This window comes from Stegodyphus dumicola, chromosome 7 (genome assembly GCF_044657685.1).
Source record: "Stegodyphus dumicola isolate Sdum_Otavi_A_Nest chromosome 7, ASM4465768v1".
NCBI classification, from domain to species: Eukaryota; Metazoa; Arthropoda; class Arachnida; order Araneae; family Eresidae; genus Stegodyphus; species Stegodyphus dumicola.
Window position 1 is genome coordinate 89,640,367 of NC_140774.1, and position 21,526 is coordinate 89,661,892.

Here is a 21,526-nt window from a genome sequence, read left to right on the forward strand (position 1 = left end):
CCGAGAGCTATTAGACAGACTAAAGTCATGAAATAGGCCCATTTTTTTTAGTAACAGTATAAGTCTGAAGACAATTAGCTTTTTACAATATTTACAATTGAGTAATTACACTACAGTCAAAAGTCGTTAATCCGGACTCGTCGGGACTTCGGCGATTCCGGATTATAGATCATCAGTTTAAATCTCGTAAGATGGCAAGCAGAAATTCTAAAATTAAAAATATGAAACCGTAATTTATGAAATAAAGAACAATTATGATCTAAAGGGTATCAAAATTTACAAAAAAAAAAAAAAAAAAAAAAGCTTAATATTTATTTGTTTACTTTATTAAACATTTCTTTCAATGTAAGTTGTTTAAGTTGCTTCGTTTTATGTGATAATACTTTCTCTTTAATTCTATAAACAGACATAATTTCTTGTTCAGTTACAAAGTTCTGCTGTTCAAGTCCCGTTAATTGCTGTGCCGAGAATACCGACTAACTTGTCAAACGAAATTTTTTCGTTTTCACTAACCTCTCTGCCACATTCTTCATGTCTTTATCCACTTTTTGCGTCAATTCCACTTTTTGTTTGTTGGACATCGAAACATACTTTCATTTTGTAGATCCTTTGGAAGTTCCAGCATTGGAAATTCTATTTGACATAATCGAAAGTTCAAGTTTACTTTTATAAAATTGCTCTTACAGTCTGCAAAAAATAATAAGCGGGATCCAATTCGAAGATTAAGGAACAATGCAATCATTAACATTAACTGAAATAGATAATTAGATAATTTTACAGGGTTGCCACGCTACCTGGAAAACCGGGAAAAGTCCGGGAATTCGAAAATTGACCAAAAAATTCAGGGAAAAGTCAGGGAATTTAAGTATTTTTGGCAAAATCTGGAAAAGTCAGGGAAGTTCATACAATGATCCCGCCAAAAAAAGCGATTTTTGCGCCGACGTCGGAAGAGATAACTTTTTTGGCGAATTGCGTATCACGTGAGTTTGATTGTCTTTTTAGAAAGGCAAAGCAAGTTTCCCGCAACTTTGGTTTCCAGTAACCTCGAGAATCGCATGTGCAGTGCATGAACTAAAGAAAGTACCTGTTCTCGTATAAAACAAAATGGGTTTAATCCTAGTATAGGGTACCATGAAGGTTAGAATTAAAAGAAATATGTATTATAAAGAAGGAAAACCTCTCTGCAACAGACGTGGCTCGGTTCCATCATAGCAGGAAACAGCTGTGCATGCGTGATATATCTGTCGCCAAAGCTCGAAACCGGTGTCAAAGTTCGAAAGTCACGTTATCAAGAGTTCATTAAATGAATATCCTTTAAAATTTCTTTAACCACTTGCGCTAAAAAGACGTGCCACGCACGTCGAGATGTTTTTGTCTCAAACTGCGAGCGACGTGAACACCACGTCGATAAGCATTTATCGCAAAAATGAAAATAACATGGTGCACACGTCGCCTAACAACGAGATTGTTTATTTCTCGAGTTACAGCTCTGGATTGCACTCGCAGATGCGGAGCGGCGTAAATGAGACACTTTACCTGCTATATTGTAGCGCACGGCACCGCAACCGTTTAGTCTTAGCGCAAGTGGTTAAACTCTAAAGGAAAAGAAAATATTTTTTGGCGCAAGTAAATTAATTCATGGGTTAGTAATTATCAGGGGGGAAAAAACTACGAAAATCCGTTTTTAAAATTATTGCGAAAAATCTAAGAAGAAACGTCCTTTGATATAACCTTTCTTCTTGGATTTTTCGCAATAATTTAAAAACGGATTTTCGTAGCTTTCTTTTTGTCAAAGAACGTTTCTTCTTAACACGTTTCTCAATTTCCGGTACACATCGCGGAGAGGGAAATTCTGGCCGCCAGGTTCCGTCGCCAAATCCCTTGGCATATTTTCCCTCCGCATTCTAGCGGCGTAATAGCATTTTACTTGTATGGAACCTTTTCTTCTTTACATAGACCAAAGAATTAGAGATTCTTTGCATAGACGTTCTTTGGTTAGAATAATCTCCATGTATGGTACAATGGGATTTGGCGACATGATGATGCGCAGTAAACGGGTCATTTTGGTCTTGGCGACACTTTTCAAAATCGTGCCAAAGCCTTACCGTATACTAGAATTTTACCGCAAAATCTTTTTAAACTTTTTTTTTTTCTTTTTAATAAATACCTTGCCATTTTGCAGTAAAATAAAAAAATAGTAATCTGTCATCTAGGCTAAACATGTAATATAACTATATTTGCTAAAATATCGTTGATTATTTTAATTCAATTTTTAAGTAATTATCTTTATTTTTATGTTATTCGTATAATTTAATGATGCTTCTTCCCTCTAAATTTATTTATTATTAGTAAATAATATTTCCAAATTTCAGGAAATTTTCTCTGGCATAATCTTGAAATTAATTCCAGCAGTATGATGACATACCATCACGAAATTTAATGCACATATTTTTTCCTTATGTATGCTGCGAAATAAATATAAAATACCTCAATTTATTAAAATAGATTTCTTTCTTTCGTTTAGCTGCAGAATGTCTGCAAAAAAAGCCTTATTTTATTCCAGATTGGGAAGATTCTCATCTCAATCTTCAATGGAGAAAAGAACAACTATTATAATTATATTTGTGTTTTCAAGTGTTAAGGTGCTTTTTAAGAACATACCTCACACAAATTAAATTGACCTAAAATCTAACCTAACTATTTAGCATTGCATTGTGATTTATAAGGACCGGATTAGCCTCGTGTTGAACTGGTGATGATCATGAGAAATAATTAAATAAAACATACATTTGTTATCCAATTTATATATCTTAAATTTTATTAAGTTTCTTAAGTGGAAAAGTAAACAAAATTATCAAACAAAGTATACCAAGAATAATTAAGAATAAATGTCCTCTGGGATTTATTGAATAATTAAGTGAATTTCCTACACAATACAAGTAATACCATAATTAATTTACCTCTTAGTGTAGCCAAAGTACATTACGCGAATAGACTGGAATTTTCTTAAAACACACCTGGAAAACCTGGAAAAGTCAGGGAATTTCATTCTCCTGTTTGAGTGGCAACCCTGATTTTAGCTTACACCATCCGTTATACATTAAACGCGCAGGCGAAAACGTATTCTGCACTTGCGCACACGCATATATGCGCAGTAGTCAAGGTCTGCGGCGCATGCGCAGAAAGTTTTTAGCTTTGAGGTCCGGATTATAGATCATTCCGGATTATGGGTGTCCGAATTAACGACTTTTGACTGTATATACAAATCCTTCAACTGACAGTCATCCAACTTATACTGCCTTCTCAGGTTTAGGAACAAATTATCATATCCCTATCAGTTAAATGATTTAGAGTGAGTATTTAACGCCTGCTCTTTTAAGGCAATGGTTGATAAATTAAATGGGTATTAGATTATTTTTGAGAATTTTAATAAGGAGCAAAATTTTGCGTTGTAAATCTATTGTATCTGTGCATATAATTTTAATTTGTTGTATTTGATTAATTATAGTATTGTTAATTACTTTTTTGGATATGTTGGAGTTCCAATTTATTAATTTGTTAGTATTGAAATTGAAGTTTCTTGTTTTGTCAAAAAGTAAAATTTTTTTGTAGTTAATGATTTGAAGATCTAGAAAGTCTATGCTATTTTGTGAATTATTAGTTTTATTAAGTGTAAGACAATTCGGATAAATCTCAGAGTGTTCAATTTTACCAAAATTATTAATTGTAATAAGGTCATCAATATATCTGTAGGTGTGTTTGTAGTAATTTAACTCTTGTGGTTGTAGATTTTTTTGGAATTTAAATTCTTTGACAAATAAAAAGATATTACAGATCGAGATGCTGGAATGTAAGCCCATTGGCAATCCTCTGACTTGTTTAAAAAGTTGATTTTGAAACTTGATGTAGTTATGAAAAAGTGTGCATTTTAGGTAGGTTTTCCATTTGTCAAGAGTCATGATATTGAGCATATCAGGGAAGAGTTTAGGTAGATCAAGTAGACTGGTATAGATTTCTTCTAGAGGAAGTGAGGTATATAAATTTTCAAAGTCATAGCAGTTAATGTTTTGGATGTTAATGGTTTGAATGGTATTAATGACTGGAGTGTTATTATGAATGATCCAGCAATAGTTATGATTAGTGTTACAATCATTGAAAATAAATTTACAGATTTTATTAAGTTGAATTGAAAAATAATAGACTGCATTTTTCTTGTAATTATTAGTTCCATTAGCTATAAATCTGAATTTTAATGGTGTTTTATGGAATTTGGGAATCGCATAAAGATTAGTAAATCTGTTGTAGTTTGCATTGAAAGTAATATTGAGTTTCTTATGAAAAGTTTTAATCCTGTTTATTATAGATGTTTCTGTAAGGTTGGCCAATTGATAAGTAGTTGCTTTGAGAAGTTCTTTATGAATAATTTCTGCGTAGAATTGTTTTCATATAATGCTAAAGTTATTATTTGCTTTATCTATTTTTGTAATAGTAAAAAGCTGTTTTAATTTATTAATATCTGATGTAAATTGCGACCAATTCAGTGTACTTTTAAACTTGAGGTGACTGATTTCGGTGGATGTGCATTGACGAATTTTAGCTTTCCATTTTAAGAAGGTATCTATAGGTAAATTCAGTTGATAGCTTGCTTTAACTATAAATTCGTTGATGTTGTTTTCAAAAGTCTTGTAACAGTAATTTGTAGTCATGTTTCTGGACTGGTCTAAATTTTGTACCATAACTCATTAGTGTTTTTAGTTGATGGTTTTGTATGATATTCAGGTTGCCAGTATTTATGTGCTGGTGATGAGAATCTATGTAATTGCTGTAAATTGGTGTCTTACAATGTCATTCTGCTGTTTCATCTATTTCATGGTGGTTAGTGAGCAAGTTGCTTAAGGTCCTTTGATATTTAAATGCAACCATTGGTATTGTGTCAACTGAAGGGAAGTAATCTTTACAATCTCTGATGATTCTAGAGAAATGAATATTATCAAACTGCAGATGCAGAAAATTGACTTTAAAATAAATTTTGCGTTGAGTGAGACTATTAGAGAGTCTGAAAAGACTAAAATCGAGAATCATGTCTTTAATGATTTGTATGTCGTCCTAGCTTTCTTGAATGAATTTTTTTAGTTTGATAAATAATTTATATATATATATATATATTTATTAAGCTTATTTGATTCTTCCTTTCACATTTCGAAATTCAGGTCCTGTGCAAATAAAATTCACCCATTTTTTATTATTTATTTTTGAAATTTGTATTTTTAAATAATTTATATAAATTTTTCAAAAAAATTTTGAATTAGAATCTATGAAATTTTTACCATCATCTTAAAGTAGTCTTATTTCTAAGCATACCTGCAAAAAATTACAATTTTTTATTCAAAATTTCCGAAGATATATGTGAATTTATATATTGGCGCATTTTGCAATTTGGCATATTTGTTGAAAGCGATAAAACATCACATGTGGTTTAAACACATTGCAAAAATTATTTGTAAGTAGAAACAATGTGACTTTTTTTCCGCTCATGCACAATATAAAAAGGTAGGAACGAGGTACCTTTTTTTCCGCACCAGCATGATGAAAGGGAAAGGAAAATGGGTTGCCATATATTAAGAATTTCACCAAGTGGCCAAACTGAAAAAATTTCGCCAGTATAAATTTTTGAATTTCTCCTTAAATTTCGCACCAAATTTTACAAAATTTAATATCTAGGTATAATTTGAGTCATGGAACCAAAATATGGGGGGGGGGGGGGGAATTCTATGTTATTTCAGAAAACGTCCGATTTTGTGTCAAAATACCTTTGTTAGAACAATGCTATATATAAATGTAATACATATGTGAAGTCACGCTTTCGAGACATTAAAACACAATTTGAGTTTTGTCAATCGGCTCAGTAGAACAGGAGGTGTAGGACTGTGGCCACCACTCCTTTTTTTTTTGTGCTCAGGGTACAAGTAGTTATGTCTGAGTGAAAAATGTCATTAGAAGGAAGTGAGGAAGAGAGTATTATTTCACGCAACCAGCAGTAAGTGTTACACGCTTTGGGCACTAGAATGTTTTGCTGCGACATATAAATTGACTGTTAATTTTACAGAGGCATTAGTACAGTTGGCCATGAAGTTACCACGCATTTTCTTTCCCATCTGTGACTGTGCAATTTACAGGAATTATTCACCAGAAAAAGATTCACAACTACATTTTTTCAAGTTACCATACAGTAATTCTTGTAGTACTGTAGTGTTTTCTATGGCAATATGCATAATACAGCGTGTTTCAAAAAGAATATATGCATTTTGAATGCATATATTTATTAAACTGTATGACACACGAATATGAAACTTTACACGCATATGTACGAACCTCTCAAGTTCAGATTACAGATGTTCAATATGTCCTCCATCAGCGACACGAACAATATCACATCGATACTCGAATTCCTCCCATACTCGGGCAAGCATGTCTATAGTCACTGATGTTATGACAGTACATATCCAATTCTTCACCGCTTCCAGGTTCTGTGGGAGTGGTGGTACATAACCGTTGTCTTTAATGAAACCCCACAGAAAGTAGTTAAAGGGTGTCAAATCCGGTGACCATGGAGGCCAGCTGAGGCATGCTGAGTCGCCAGCTCCTTGGCGACCAATCCAATGGTTCGGTAGAATTTCATTCAGATAATCATGCACTTGGCAACACGCCAGGAACACGAGGGCAGCTAGGACGTTTTCCTTTACATACACATCCTGTATTTACAAACAGTTGATACCATCTGCAAATGTTCCTCCCATTCGGAGGATCACTTTGGTACCTAAACTTGAAACGTCTTTGCACTGTAATCACGGAATTGCACTTCACAAACTCGAGAACACAAAATGATTTCTGCTGCGGAGTAGCCATAACATGTTATGGTTACCATGCAAAACAGAAGACAACTGACATCTAGCAGCTATTAATATAAACTATGTATACGTTTCGCCAATAGCCTAGCCGAGACACAGTAATCGATAGTTTGGACAAAATAACACTTTGTAATGCGTATATTCTTTTTGAAACACGGTGTATACTGTAGTTTGCATGTACCTATATACTGTAAGTGATTAATGTATAGAAAAAAAAAACTGTTCCAAAAACAAAATTTGAGTTCTCAGTTAATGCAATTTTTTTTTAACATGATTTTTTGGTCTCTTGGAGTTCATGAGGTTTACTACTGTAATCTGGGGTATTTAATTCAAATTACCAGTATCTTTAATATCACTTAATTTAATCTTTGACTACCATGACCACTATGTTGTTAAAATGTTGATTAGTGTACAGTCAAAAGTCGTTAATCCGGACTCGTCGGGAGTTCGGCGATTCCGGATTATCGATTTTTCCGTATTATAGATCATCAGTTTAAATCGCGTAAGATGGCATGCAGAAATTCTAAAATTAAAAATATGAAACTGTAATTTATGAAATAAAGAACAATTATGATCTAAAGTGTATCAAAATTTACAAAAAAAAAAAAAAGCTTAATATTTATTTGTTTACTTTATTAAACATTTCTTTCAATGTAAGTTGTTTAAGTTGCTTCGTTTTATGTGATAATACTTTCTCTTTAATTCTATAAACAGACATAATTTTTTGTTCAGTTACAAAGTTCCGCTGTTCAAGTCCCGTTAATTGCTGTGCCGAGAATACCGACTAACTTGTCAATCGAAATTTTTTCGTTTTCACTAACCTCTCTGTCACATTCATCATGTCTTTATCCATTTTTTCCAGCAATTCCACTTTTTTGTTTGATGGAGATCGAAACATACTTTCGTTTTGTACGATCCTTTGGGAGCTCCAGATTCGGAAATTCTATTTGACATAATCGAAAGTTCAAGTTTATTTTTATAGTATTGCTCTTACAGTCTGCAAAAAATAATAAGCTGGATCCAATTCAAAAATTAAGGAACAACGCAATCATCAACATTAACTGAATTAGATAATTTTAGCTTATACCGTTCGTTATACATAAAACGCGCACGCGAAAACGTATTCTGTGCTTGGGCACACGCAAATGCGCAGTCGTAAGAGGTCTTACACGCACGCGTAAACGCCTATGCGCATGTGTCAACGCGGCGGATGCGCAGAAAGTTTTTAGCTTTGAGGTCCGGATTATGGGTGTCCGAATTAACAACTTTTGACTGTATTTGCTAACAGATATCCCTGCTTTATCATTGAAGTAATGGTATGTCACTGTTATATGGTGGCCCTCTGTTCAATTTGCATCAGTAGGACTCGGCAAGAGAAGTTGTGATCTTGGCAGGTGGATTCTGAACACTTGGATCTGAATTGCTGATATTTGTAGCATTCGTGGCTCCCCCCCCCCCATGTTTGGGCAACATTTGTGCAAGAAATCTCTGGTGTACTTCAGAGTGAATGACAGTTTCTTTGACTTATGTAGTTTTGCCCTGGGGAAGGTCATTTAATTTTTTTCCTCTCAAATGGTAGCAGTTAAATCTACTACACAATCTGGGGTAATAGAAATTAATAAGTATTCTGATCATTTGAGGATTCTTTAATTTGTTTTCTCTCTACGAAAATTATTCAAGAAAAATGTTGTTGAATTGAATATATTTGAAGTTTCACATTTAAAAAAAATGCCAATTTTGCTAGTTAATGATTTAAAACTGCATTAGCCATTTATGTTTGTGTACCTTATTTAGTCCATAAATTAATTTTTCTTTTTGTTCTGTTTTGCTTAATAGATGGCATTATATGTCTATAATAATAATATTTAAAGCAAGCATAAGATAATTTATATATTTAAATTGCTTACTTCTTTTTCTCCAAGTATATCATATTTCTTATTGAAATCAGTATAACAGAAGTTTGACTGTTGAAGATTTATGTGAAGTTATTTTATGATGAACAAAGAAACTCTTTGGGTATGTGAAAGTGAAATCTTCAATTAATGTGTAAATGAAATCTTCAATTAACATGTAGCCGTCATTAGGATTTTACTGCGCATAGCCATGTGTCGGCTTTAGTACTTTAGATGGGGGAAATGATATGTTTCTTAGAAAAGTGACCAGTTCATTTAACCGAAGACTTTCTTCAAGACTTTTCTGTTTGTAATCATGCAGAAAAATCCTGAAGAACCCTTTAAGTTTCTATATAAGGAACTGTAACTCATTATTTGTCTAATTTTCAGATTGTTTCAGAGGAACATGATAATAAAATTGAGCCTCATGAAATTGGACCTCCAATTTCCACTTGGAGTCCTGTAGATAATTTTGATACAGATGTTCTAATACCAACCAAAGATATACTTGTTTGGATTGATCCTCTGGATGCTACTCAAGAATACACTGGTAATTTTTTTCCCCTGTGATTTCTTTGGAGGTAAATGAAAGTAAAACTCAAATTTGAAACCATAATGCATTTCTTTGCTAAATTTTTTAAGAAGATTTTTCACTTTGTACAAATATCCTGTGTTGTAAAACTCCTCTTTATAAATTACCTTGGGCAGTCTGGCTTTCTAATAATTTTGGTGAAAAATGTTAAGTACATGTGAGTATGGTAATCAGTTGCAAAATCCTGGAAGTGCATATACTACAGAACTCTTCAAACTCAGCATAATACAGACTGAGTAGACATGAGGTATTGAAAGTGCTAAGTGTTACAGAATCTGACAGATTATAAGCTAATCAGTTATTTACTAATTAATAATATTTTGTTATAAATTCATTTGTTAAATACTTTTAATGTGTAAAATGTGAAAAGAAATCTATATGATAAGCAAAAAATAGGGTAGTTGTATATTGCAGAGGTTACCTTGAAAGAAAATCATAGAAATTAATGGATGACTGAAAACCAACTTACTTTTGCAAGTGAAAAAGAAAAAAACTTTTCTTTTAAAAAAGACATTTTGTTTATCGCATTCAAACTGAAAACATATTTTACTTCCAAAATGTGAAGGCTTTATGGTACTCCACAAAATGGCAGAATGAAAGACAGCAAGGTACAGCTTAGCATCATCTTGAGATATACCTAGCAGAATTGATATGGTGTCAGTATTAAGGAAAGGAAAAGGCTTTTGAAGAAATTAATAGCGATTATAGATGTATAGCCACCAAAACTGTATGCAACAAATAAGCCAATCGGGAAGATATGTGCAAGAAACAAATGTATTAGTAATTTTGTTATTTTTGGCTTCTTACCATAACATTATTTTTGTAAGTTTTCTACTTGGTTTTCCTACGATGTGCATTTTGTTCTTGGCAATTTTTCTTCACAGTGGCCACTGTGACATAGAAGTACTAAAATTACTTACTGAACTACAAATAAAATATAATTTGCATGTATAATAAACATAAAATAATGGTAATTTAAAATGTCTGGTGATATTTTATTCTCTCTCTCAGTTTGTGCTGTTTCATCCCATAAGGAAGGAAGAAATAAAATTGCAGAAGTACATTTTGTTTGATCATGTGGTGTTCCTCGGATCTTCTTCACTGTATGTCATCATCATAACTTTTCATCATCTTTTACAACCCCGATTTCTCTTCTTCTAACAGTATAAGGAGTTCTGTCACTTTTAGAAGATAGTGCTTCACCCGGTCAACTACAGATATTAATATCACCATTAATAGTTTTTGTGTGTATTCAAATTATCTTTATTAAGTCTATATTAAGTCTACTGGTATAGAATTTTCTGTCTTTCTTGGGACTCAAGTTCTGTTTCAGTTCCAAGGATCTGTGGCAGTTTAACCATAACTGGACTTTTGAACTCTTGTTTACTTTCTGTTTATTTAAATGCATTAATTTCTTATACCTATAATAGTAACTTTAACTGTGAAAAGACCATTTACATAACTGTAACTGTATCTTATCTCAGTGAGTAGTTTAATTCACTCGCGTGCAAATGCATGCATCCTTGAAAATTGTTTTTGTGAAATATACATGTTGTGAAGATAACTAAGAATGATTTATTTTCGAAACGAATTAGTTCTCTTCTAGTATAAAGGTGTGTGTGGTGATCTAGTACACTAGAGTTCTGTACCTAGTATAGCGTAGTAATGGCTGATAAGTGATAATTTGAGCACACATCATCCATTTTAAGCATTCTAGTGCATCCAAAGGATATGTCATCAGTGTATTAATTACAAGCATAAAATCAACAACATTGATACAAAATCGATAAAAGCCACAGAAATTTTCAAATACATTTGTGATTTTGATGGCTACTCTACCACAGGTGTGTGCACGGAAAATTTGCTTGGAATGTACATCATCATGTGCCTCAGATGTGTTAGCATATTTTGCCCTCTTATTATGGTCAGCAAGCAATTTTTTTTTGAAACTTTCTTATAAACATTTCTGCATTTTCACTAAAGTGTATTTTTGCCTAATACAGCCAGAAGTCTTTAATCCGGACTTGTCGGGACTTCGACGATTCTGGATTATCGATTTTTCCGGATTATAGATCATCATTTTAAATCTGGTAAGATGGCATGCAGAAATTATAAAATTAAAAATATGAAACCATAATTTATGAAATAAAGAACAATTATGATCTAAAGGGTATCAAAATTTACAAAAAAAAAAAAGCTTAATATTTATTTGCTTACTCTATTAAACATTTCTTTCAACGCGCGCATGCGTAAAGCATACATTGCGCATAGTCGAAATTAGAAAATTTCAACCAGAAAACTATTTGATGTGTATTCATGATATTATAATGAATTTGATTTAAATCATATCAAAGACAGAGTACATCGAGATGAAATACTACATTTAGTAATGAATTATAAGCCAAATAAAATAAAAACATCTGCCCTGAAGATAAGGATAGCGCTGTGAGATCAACTTCCAATTCATTGCGCGCAGTGACGTTCCCCTCCCCCGCAAAGCAGCGTGAAATTGATAAACAGATTTCGGAATGGTTAGAGAAACAAAGGATATGCCTTTATCCATTTTTTGCAGCAGTTCCACTTTTTGTTTGATGGACATCGAAACATGCTTTCGCTTTGCAGATCCTTTGGCAGCTCCAGCATCGGAAATTCTATTTGACATAATCGAAAGTTCAAGTTTACTTTTATAAAACTGCTCTAACAGTCTGCAAAAAAGTAATAAGCCAGATCCAATTCGAAGTTTAAGGAGCAATGCAATCCGCAAAATTAACTGAAATAGATAATTAGATAATTTTAGCTTAGCTTATGCCGTCCATTATACATTAAACGCACATGCATAAATGTATTATGCACATGCATACACGCATATGCGCATTCGTAAAGTTATTACGCGCATGCGTGAACGCATTATGAGTTGATGCATGCGCAGAAAGTTTGTAGTTTTGAGGTCCGGATCATAGATCATTCCAGATTATGGCCGTCCGGATTAACGACTTTTGACTGTATATTTCAAACCTAATATATTACAACTCGCTATTTACTATTTCGGTTATGAATGCTCTGGTTTTGCTCATTAAAGATGCATATTTAGGGCAACATTATGTATTATTTTTTAATAATTATATTGCATTTTGTTTTGTGTATTCACTTTTGATGTTGAAAATCAGATCATGCATGTAGGGTTTAAATTACTGATTTCGTAAAAAACCAGTCCATGGTTTCTTAGATTAGAACATGTTGCGGCAGCAGTTGATGCCAATATTCGCACATCCATAAGTGATATTATTGTCAATTCCCCTGATAATAAGCTGTATCAAACTTTAAAGAAACATCTTATCTAATCTTGTTCAGAGAGTGAAGACTGTTGTTATGTAAAGGTGTTGTACAGAGCTGAATTGACAGAATTAGCACAGAACTGAATGACTCTCATTCTTCCATTTACTTGAGCATATGTGTAATCTCATGGGCAATACTGTAGGGAGAGCATTCCTCAAATCTTTCTGGCTCACACTTCTTTCTACTATCACATGCAGTATCATAGGGGCATTCAGTGAAGAATTGTGACAATTGACTGTTGTGGCAAACAAAATTCATGATCTGTCTATGTCTTCTCAAATCAATACAGTATGCAGTGCACAGCCCCTCAAAATTCACGAATGGAAGGACGTACTGCACAGCTCACTGAGCAGGTATATGAACTGAGTGCAACAGTGCATCTTTGTAGCTGCTCAAGAAAGAATAAATTTTTTAAAAAAGGGGAAGGAGTGCAATTGTAGTCATTCCAGGAAACACTATAAAGAGTTGGAAAACAGTCTGTTTATTTGTCATATGAATTTTGGTACTGATCGCTAAAAAATATACAGTACAAAGCCCGTAATCTGGACTCGACGGGACTTCTGCGATTTTGGATATTAGGGGTTTTTCCAGATCATCAATTTAAATCTGGTAAGATGACATGCAGAAATTATAGAATTAAAAATATGAAATCGTAATTTATGAAATAAAGACCAATTATGATCTAAAGGGTATCAAAATTTACCAAAAAAAGCTTAATATTTATTTGTTTACTTTATTAAACATTTCTTTCAATGTAAGTTGTTTAAGATGCTTCCACAAAAAATTCAAAAAGTTCCTTTTTCTTGTGTCATATATAGTGGAATTTCCAATGCCATACTTCTCGCATAATTTTGAGACAGATAGGCCTTTGTACATTTTTTGCAGCAATTCCACTTTTTGTTTAATGGACATCGAAACATGCTTTCGCTTTGTAGATCCTTTGGCAGCTCCAGAATCGGAAACTCTTTTTGACATAATCAAAAGTTCAAGCATAATTTTTAAAAAATTGTTCTAACAGTCTGCAAAAAATAATAAGCCATATCCAATTAGAAGATTAAGGAACAACGCAATCTGTAACATTAACTGAAATGCCTTAGATAATTTTAGCCTATCTTATACCGTCTGTTATACATTAAACGCACATGCGTAAATGCATTATGCGTTTACGCATGCGCATAAAGTTTGTAGCTTTTAGGTCCGGATTATAGATCATTCTGGATTATGGACGTCCGGATTACAGACTTTGTACTGTACTCTCTCATGCTCTTTCTGGCTCCAGGGAAAACAGTTTGGCAATCACGTTTGGGCCATAATCACAACTACCATGTTAGTTGCATTCTTATAGCTAACACTTCATCTAAATTGCAATTTTTGATTGACATGGTAGCAGACATATTCATACTTCCGGCTAATCTTACCAAACAGTCTTTTGTGAATGAGGGATTGGTATTTATGCCACAAATGGAACAAAAATCTCAAAACCTTTGGTAATTGATATCTGCCTCTTGGCTTAAATTTTTGGAGCTAGTTCACTTGGTCTTTCAGAATCACCAAAGTTAGCCAAACTATCATAGGCATTGGTTTTCTAAAGAAGCTTAATTTATTAGTTGATGCTGAGACCATGCTTTCTTCACAGAGGAAGGTTGCTCATATTCTGCAAGGTAGAAATACCTTAAGCATTCTTCTAAGTCCTTCTAAGTTTGATAAAATCTTGATTGAATATTCAGAACTTGATAATCCTTCATATATACCCAAGAACGAATGTATCTTACTGGCTTTTACCACACTTACACTTCTTACTGATGTGGTTTAGAAAATACTAAGACCAAAGGGCGTCTAGTATTTTCTAAACCACATCAGCTCTTGTCTGAGTTCCTTGGAGCTGCTCACCAGGAATTTGAGTATCTCTTGATATAGATACTGTGCATTCGTCAAAGATACTGATCTCTAGATACGGTGCATTTGTGAAAGAGTGCTTGAGCATATGGTTAAAGCATCTCTGCAGTGATTATCATCGCTTGAATACCATCACTGTTCCTTTTCCCCATATCCAAGACTAAGTATTTTATGGGAAAAGAGTATTTGCAACAGTAGTAGCTCCTGTGTATCACCTGATCCCTATTAAGCCAACCAACACTGAAAAAAACTACTGTAACAACAGCATTATATGAATTTCTGTTTATACCATTTGGCCTCTGTAATACAGAGTGAACTACTTATCAGAGGTATCAACATCAGGTGTTTAGGTGGCTTCATCAGGTTTTAGATTTTAGTATACCCTATTTGGATGATATTTTATTCACAGTATGGATTGAAACTAAAGCCAGCTAAACATGTTCTAAGAAAATCTTATGTAGCCTTTCTGAGATGCCATATAACACCTTCTGGGGTAAAACTACTTCCCGGAAGAACGTAAACAATAGCTGAATTTCCAGAACCTGAAAAAAAAAAAAAAAAAAAAAAAAAAAAAAAAAAAAAAAAAATTACAATTTATGATGTGATGATGTTTAATTTCTATTGTTGTTTCATTTCAAGGGATAATTCAATGTTTCTATGGGATGATCCTTTGACATTAGCATTCAAAGCATGTAAACATCACTATGAATTTGGCAACTCTGGCTTACCATGCTCCTCATCAATATCTATCCCTGATGGCCATTGCTTGTGACATTTCTACTACCACTCTATTAAATGGTAAAGATTAACAGAGCAAAAGTACAGCACACACAACAATGAGCTTTTAGTAATTGATTGGGCTATAAAACACTTTTGCCATAGTTTGCAGGGCAGGCATTTTACAGTACATATTGACCATAAACCTTTGACCCTCGGTTTTTAAAAAAAGTTGATTCAGGTTTCCTTAGGCAGCTGAGACAGCTCAACTATATATTATAATTCAGTGTAGATATCAGACATGTTACTGGATTCAATAATATTGTTGCTGACACTTTATCCCAGAAGAATGAAATCTACTTGCTTTATCTGATATTTTCACTATGGCTGAGGAGCAAACTGATGATACCCAGTTATCTCACCTACTTTGCCAAGCCATCACTTCAGTTCCAACTTTTGTAAATGTGCCCTAATATAAAACTTTGCTGAGAGGTTAGCACTGAAAAGTTCAACCATACATTCAAGAGAAGCTGCACTATTGAACCTTTAGAGACCTGTGTTGTTTATCCCATCCAGAGCTTTCTGTTAACTTCTTCAAGAATGATTTGTGTGGCCAGGGATGTTAAGAGATGTATTGAATTGGTCACAGTCATCCATAGACTGTTAGAAATTGAAAATACATCAGCATATTTGTAGCTGTCTACAACCATTTCATGTTGCTTCTCAAAGATTTGACCATGTTTATCTCGGCGTCCTAGGACCCCTGCCTTCATCTAAGAGATATATGTACCGGGTCATCTTTATAAATTGTTTTCTTGTTGGCTTGAAGTGATACATGTGCAGGATATTGCGGGCAAAATTGTCATTTGCACATTTGGTTACACACTTAATTGCAAGATTCCGAGTCCCAAAAATTATAACTACAAACCTAGGACAACAATTCGAGTCTCATTTAATTTCTTCACTCAACAAGATTTTTAGGAATTTGCGGCATTGAAACTTTCCCATATCACCCATCTAGCAATGGACTGGTTGATTGATTTCTGTGAACCCTTAAGCAAACTTTAAAGTGACATCATAACACAACGATGGAGAGAAACTACTTATTGGCTTTCTTGGAGTCTGCTTAGTTTCAAAAAGAACGTTGGTGGTACTTGTTCTGAAATGCTCTACAGGCCAACATTTTCCTCGCCAGGAAAGTTCTTACAACTCTCTAATGCAGTTTTCTTCCAGCATTCCATGTGGGAATTATCTGCAGCTTCTGCATGTATTAAACCTTTTTGTTCTGTGCGCTCCTGCTTAAAGTCTTTCTGCTCAATTTTTTGTGTGCTGTGACTCAGTAAAAGCACTCTTGACACAACCATACAATGGTCTCTGTAACATTGCAAAGAGATTGTTAAACACTTCATGAATCTAATAAATAAAACAGAATCTGTTATTGGAATTGACAGTTTGAAGACAGCCTTCACTACTCAGTACGATGTATCACCAACTCCAGTTATTTCTAGTAATTGTTTACCAACAACTCCCGTTATTCATAGTGACAGTTCACCAACAGCACTGTTGGTGAACTGTCACTGGTTATTAGTGATAGTTCACGAATCCCTACCACTAGCTTAGTGGAATCATCAAGTGCAGAACCAGTTGTGCCTTCAAATAGAACAACTTTTTCAACAGTAGTGAGGTTTAATCATTGCTATGTATGATGTGTCAATTCCTGCAGTACTTAACCTTTTGAAGACGGGATGGCCATTATAGTGGCCATAGAGTTCTCTCTTTGAAAAGACGGTGTTGTCCACTTTAGTGGAAAAGTCTTTTTCCCCCCATTTTCCAGGCTGAAAAGTGGGGTGAAATATCAAATTTTATGTCCTTAGGATTTTAACCACTTATCTCTTTCAAATCACCAAGTGTTGTCCTCAGTCATTCCAAATCCATGAATAATGCGACATAGATGCACCCCTCTGAGAATCCATTAAACTACACACAAGAATCTTTGTTGCAAATTGGAGGTGATTTCTTAAAGGGGGAGAGCATTCGGTTCAAGATTCCCCGTCCTTTGGTAGCTTTTACTGCTACCAAAGCCCCGACCTCGAAAGGTTAAGGTGGAATATTGTGGTGGTTTAACTGTAACTGGTCTTTAAAACTCATATTTATTTTGTGTATTTAACTGCATTATTCCTGCATTACCTAAAACTGTAACTTTAACTGCAATGAAACTGTATTTGTATTTATCTATATCTCGGTGAGTAGGGTAGTTCTGCTCGTACCTGCACGCGGGCGCATGCATCCTTGTAACTTGTTTTGGTTAAATATAAAAGCTGTGAAAATGAGTACTGATTTATCTTAGCAAGTGAATTAGTTATAATTTGAGTATAATGATGTATGGGGTGATATAGTAGAGTGGTGTGCATAATATAGCACAAACCCAACAGGGATGGTTAAAATAAAGAAATCAGTTCCTTAATATCAAGGTCAATGAAATAACTAAGACTCTTTCCAAACATTGAATCTTTCTAAAACCTTACAGTGAAAATAAGGATACAAGAAATAATTATTCATGGATTTGGAATGACTGAGGACAACACTTGGTGAAGAATGAAAACACAATTTATTAGCCAGTATCACTTGGGAAAGTTTCAAAAACACTTTTTCAATCGTCGAAAAACTACGATGAACACGCTGAAACAATCAACAACACAGCTTTCAGGTTATAAGGGTGAAAACAGCTTCACTAGAGGACAGCTCCCGACTACTCAACATATTCTCGAGACTCTCCACACTACAACTCGCGATGCATTTGATGATAGCCCCAATAATGCACACTCTCGATGCACCAACTCTCAGAACACTTGACACTAGACTGCCGATCAACTCGATAAACTTGCGATCGACTTCATAGATTATGAGACACTGTTTACTCTGGGTACCAGCATGGTTTGTATAGCTTTCGCCTGCCTTTGAGAACATTCTGTGCCAAACCAGTAAGAATTCGTTCTAGAAGGTTCTCCATCCATCTATGGCATATTGCCAATTTTGTCGTCAAATGGGTGATTTCATGCCAAATATGGCAATCCTGCCTTCCCTTGGCATTTTCTGTCAACCTAAAACCTTCCTTGTGGAGAACCTGTCGTACCGCGGCTGGGCATTTCGTAATTCTGAGTTCACTGTAATGGGATTCAACTATATTTACTAATATTATGTAACAAATTTTTAATATGAAAAATTTTCAGTTTTTGACTATTATGAATGCATAAAACATTTATATGTATTGAGTCTTTGTTATACTGATTTTATAATCTTTTTTTACGTACTAGAAAATCTTTTAGATTATGTTACTACAATGGTTTGTGTTGCTGTTAAGGGAAAACCAATTATTGGAGTAATTCATCAGCCATTTCAGAATAAAACAGGTATTTAATTTTCTAACTTATGCTATGCATTACTTGCTGATTCTGCAGTTTCTCATGTGTGTATTATTTTTGATTAACAAACTGGTAAAATGAGCATTAACAACTATGCACTGCCCAAAAATTTTATTTCTATTTGAATTGATATTAAATGGATTTTATAAAGAGAATGAGGGAGTGCAATAATTATAAGATTAAATATTTAGATATTGAGTTATTTAGAACTTTCAAAATGTCTGACAGGTGTATTCAAGTCAGAATTTCTTTTTAAAAATATTGAAATAATTAGAGTTGATGAACTGAATATGTTTAATTTTATAAATGACAAAATGTAAAAAATCATTTAGTATAACTTTGGTACTTTCTGATTATCTGCACTCAAAAAGTCGCAGAAAAGTTCTCATGAGGTAAAGCAGTATGTCACCAAAATACATTATATGGCAATCCATAATGTCTCAAAAAAGTATTTATGTGACAACGCAGGTATGTATGTAGCACGTGCATGTTTTAGCCTGTGCAAAATGCTGAAGTTGCATACTGCCAAGTTTGTTCAGTTCGCCAATTTTTTTAAAACAAAAACAAATTTGTTGTGTATATCGGATAACGACAACACAAAAAAGAAGGATTTGTAAAAAAAAGTGTTTTATTATTAATGTCCCTTGCATTTTGAATTTTACTGATTGACTGCTCTTGCATGGGATTTTTGGCATGCCACCATTTTGAAAATGGTTGTCGCCTTTCGTATACCATTATTTTTAATGCTATTATATTGTTCTCTTCTATGCTATCTTTTTAAGATTAGAGAATTTTTGATTAACTTATTGGCATACTATTTTTTTCTTTCAAACTAAATATTCCTTGTGCCAACCTCTTTTTCTTAATCAATTCTACTATCTCATCTTAATTTTGCTGTTGCAGAATAAGTATTTTGAAGCAATAATCTTATTTATTATGCATTATGATACTATTTGGGATGGATGACTATACAGATGTTGATTTTTGTACATAAAAATATGAAATATTTAAGCATCTTTCCCTCTCGTGCTGTGTGCTTTTCTTGTAGCACAATCATAATATGATGTCTACTTCATATTAAGAAGTGTTAATCCAAAAAAATATATTTTTGAAAATAAAGAAATATTTATCCTATATGCCTTTATAACGTATTACTGAAAGCAATAACTTTTTTTAACTGAATAGTAGAATTTTAAATTTAATTTCTTCAATACCTGTAACTAGATAGTAGAGTTCGTATAAAGAATGTCCGTGTCTTCAATGCTTTTATTAAAATGCTTTGAATCTTATTTATTATTTGTATTTTTAATATTTTAGTTTGGGGATGGGCAGGAAAAGGTTCATCCAAATCAAAATTAACCCTTACTGATCATAAACCATTCACAATAATCGTATCTCGTTCACATGCTGGCAAAGTGAAAGAAGTTGCAAGAGCTGCTTTTGGTCCTGATACTGAAGTTATTTCTGCTGGAGGTTCAGGTAATATTACTGATTTTGTTTTTCATATATTTTTCCTTGCAGATTTTGAAGTGTAAAATTATTCAGAATTTAAAAGACAAGAAAATCTTTCCTTTTGATTATTAAAATTTTTGAATGTTTTATTTTGTGCAAAATATTCCATTTATATTTTTCAAGATGCTTTGCATTTTTTTATGTTTATCGATTGTTAATTTTGTTTTGAATATACTTTTAGTTTTGATTTATATAACTTAATTCAGATTGCATGGACTTTTTATTGAAAATATTTTTATTAAAATCTTTATTGCTGTGCATGATAATAGAGGGAAAGGTATTATGTATAAATGAAATCTATTTACTGGAGAAAATTGGGTTTTATTAATGGTTGCATCTATATCTGTACTGTAATTTGATGTAATTAAATAAATGGGCTGTTCTAATTACATCAAATTGCAGTACAGATATAGATGCACAGAACAAGTATGGTTTTTTCTATAGTTTTTCCAGTGAAATAATAATATAAATCATTTACTACTTTCTGATTGTACTCAAACCCAAATTTCAACATTCAGTAGAATTGCCATGTTTTTAGCATGTTTTTAAATATGCTAAAAGCATGACAATAGCTGAACATTCATGTGTATACAACATGCACATTTAAGAGCATGTGGATTCTCACACTTCATTTGAAACTGACCTTTTGCTGATCCCCCCCTTTTTTTTTGGTCTGATAACTCTAAAAATGTTAATTTGAGCCATATAGATTTTCCCCCCTCATAAAACTTCTTGTTTTTCACAAAATGCTTCTTTTTATTTTTACCTATGATAAAAATTGTACCTAAGAGTCAAAAAGGTAGACAAAAAAAAAAAAAAAAAAAAAAAAAAAATTATCCCTTTACAAAGTTATCAATGAGTTAATGCCTTTTTTGGGGTCATGGATAATCAGAAAGTACATATCTCCATGTCACTGTCATTAAGAGCTAAAAATTGTGCTTGTAAGAAATAAAAGGACATACAACTTTTTATATTGCAGATATAAATTTTGTAAACCTTAGTTATATCACATAAAAACTGCTGTAAAATTTTTTTTAAAAACATGAAATAAAATTTAGATAAAATAAACTTTGATCAAATAATCGTCATGATATCCTTGGTTTTATATTGCATACTGCAGCTAAATAGCTGTTCTAGAAACTTAAAAGTTTTTGTGAAATATAAAATAAAGTTATTATATACATTGACTTAAATAAGTATATTTTTTAACTGGAAAATAATAATAATTTACATTCAATGAAATAATATAAA

At 33.1% G+C, this 21,526-nt stretch overlaps 1 protein-coding gene across 2 annotated transcripts in view; it reads left to right on the top strand.

Moving 5' to 3' along the window:
* Positions 1-21,526, top strand: part of LOC118192470 (inositol monophosphatase 3) — a 47,567-nt gene that overhangs the window by 15,720 nt on the left and 10,321 nt on the right. Inside the window, exons 2-4 of one of the 2 annotated variants that reach the window (XM_085820572.1) lie at positions 9,191-9,350; positions 18,668-18,751; positions 20,081-20,242. In XM_085820572.1, the coding sequence (XP_085676698.1) occupies positions 9,191-9,350; positions 18,668-18,751; positions 20,081-20,242 (406 nt within the window). Of the gene's footprint in view, positions 1-9,190; positions 9,351-18,655; positions 18,752-20,080; positions 20,243-21,526 lie in introns of both variants that reach the window. The other variant, XM_085820571.1, reaches the window with a different exon arrangement.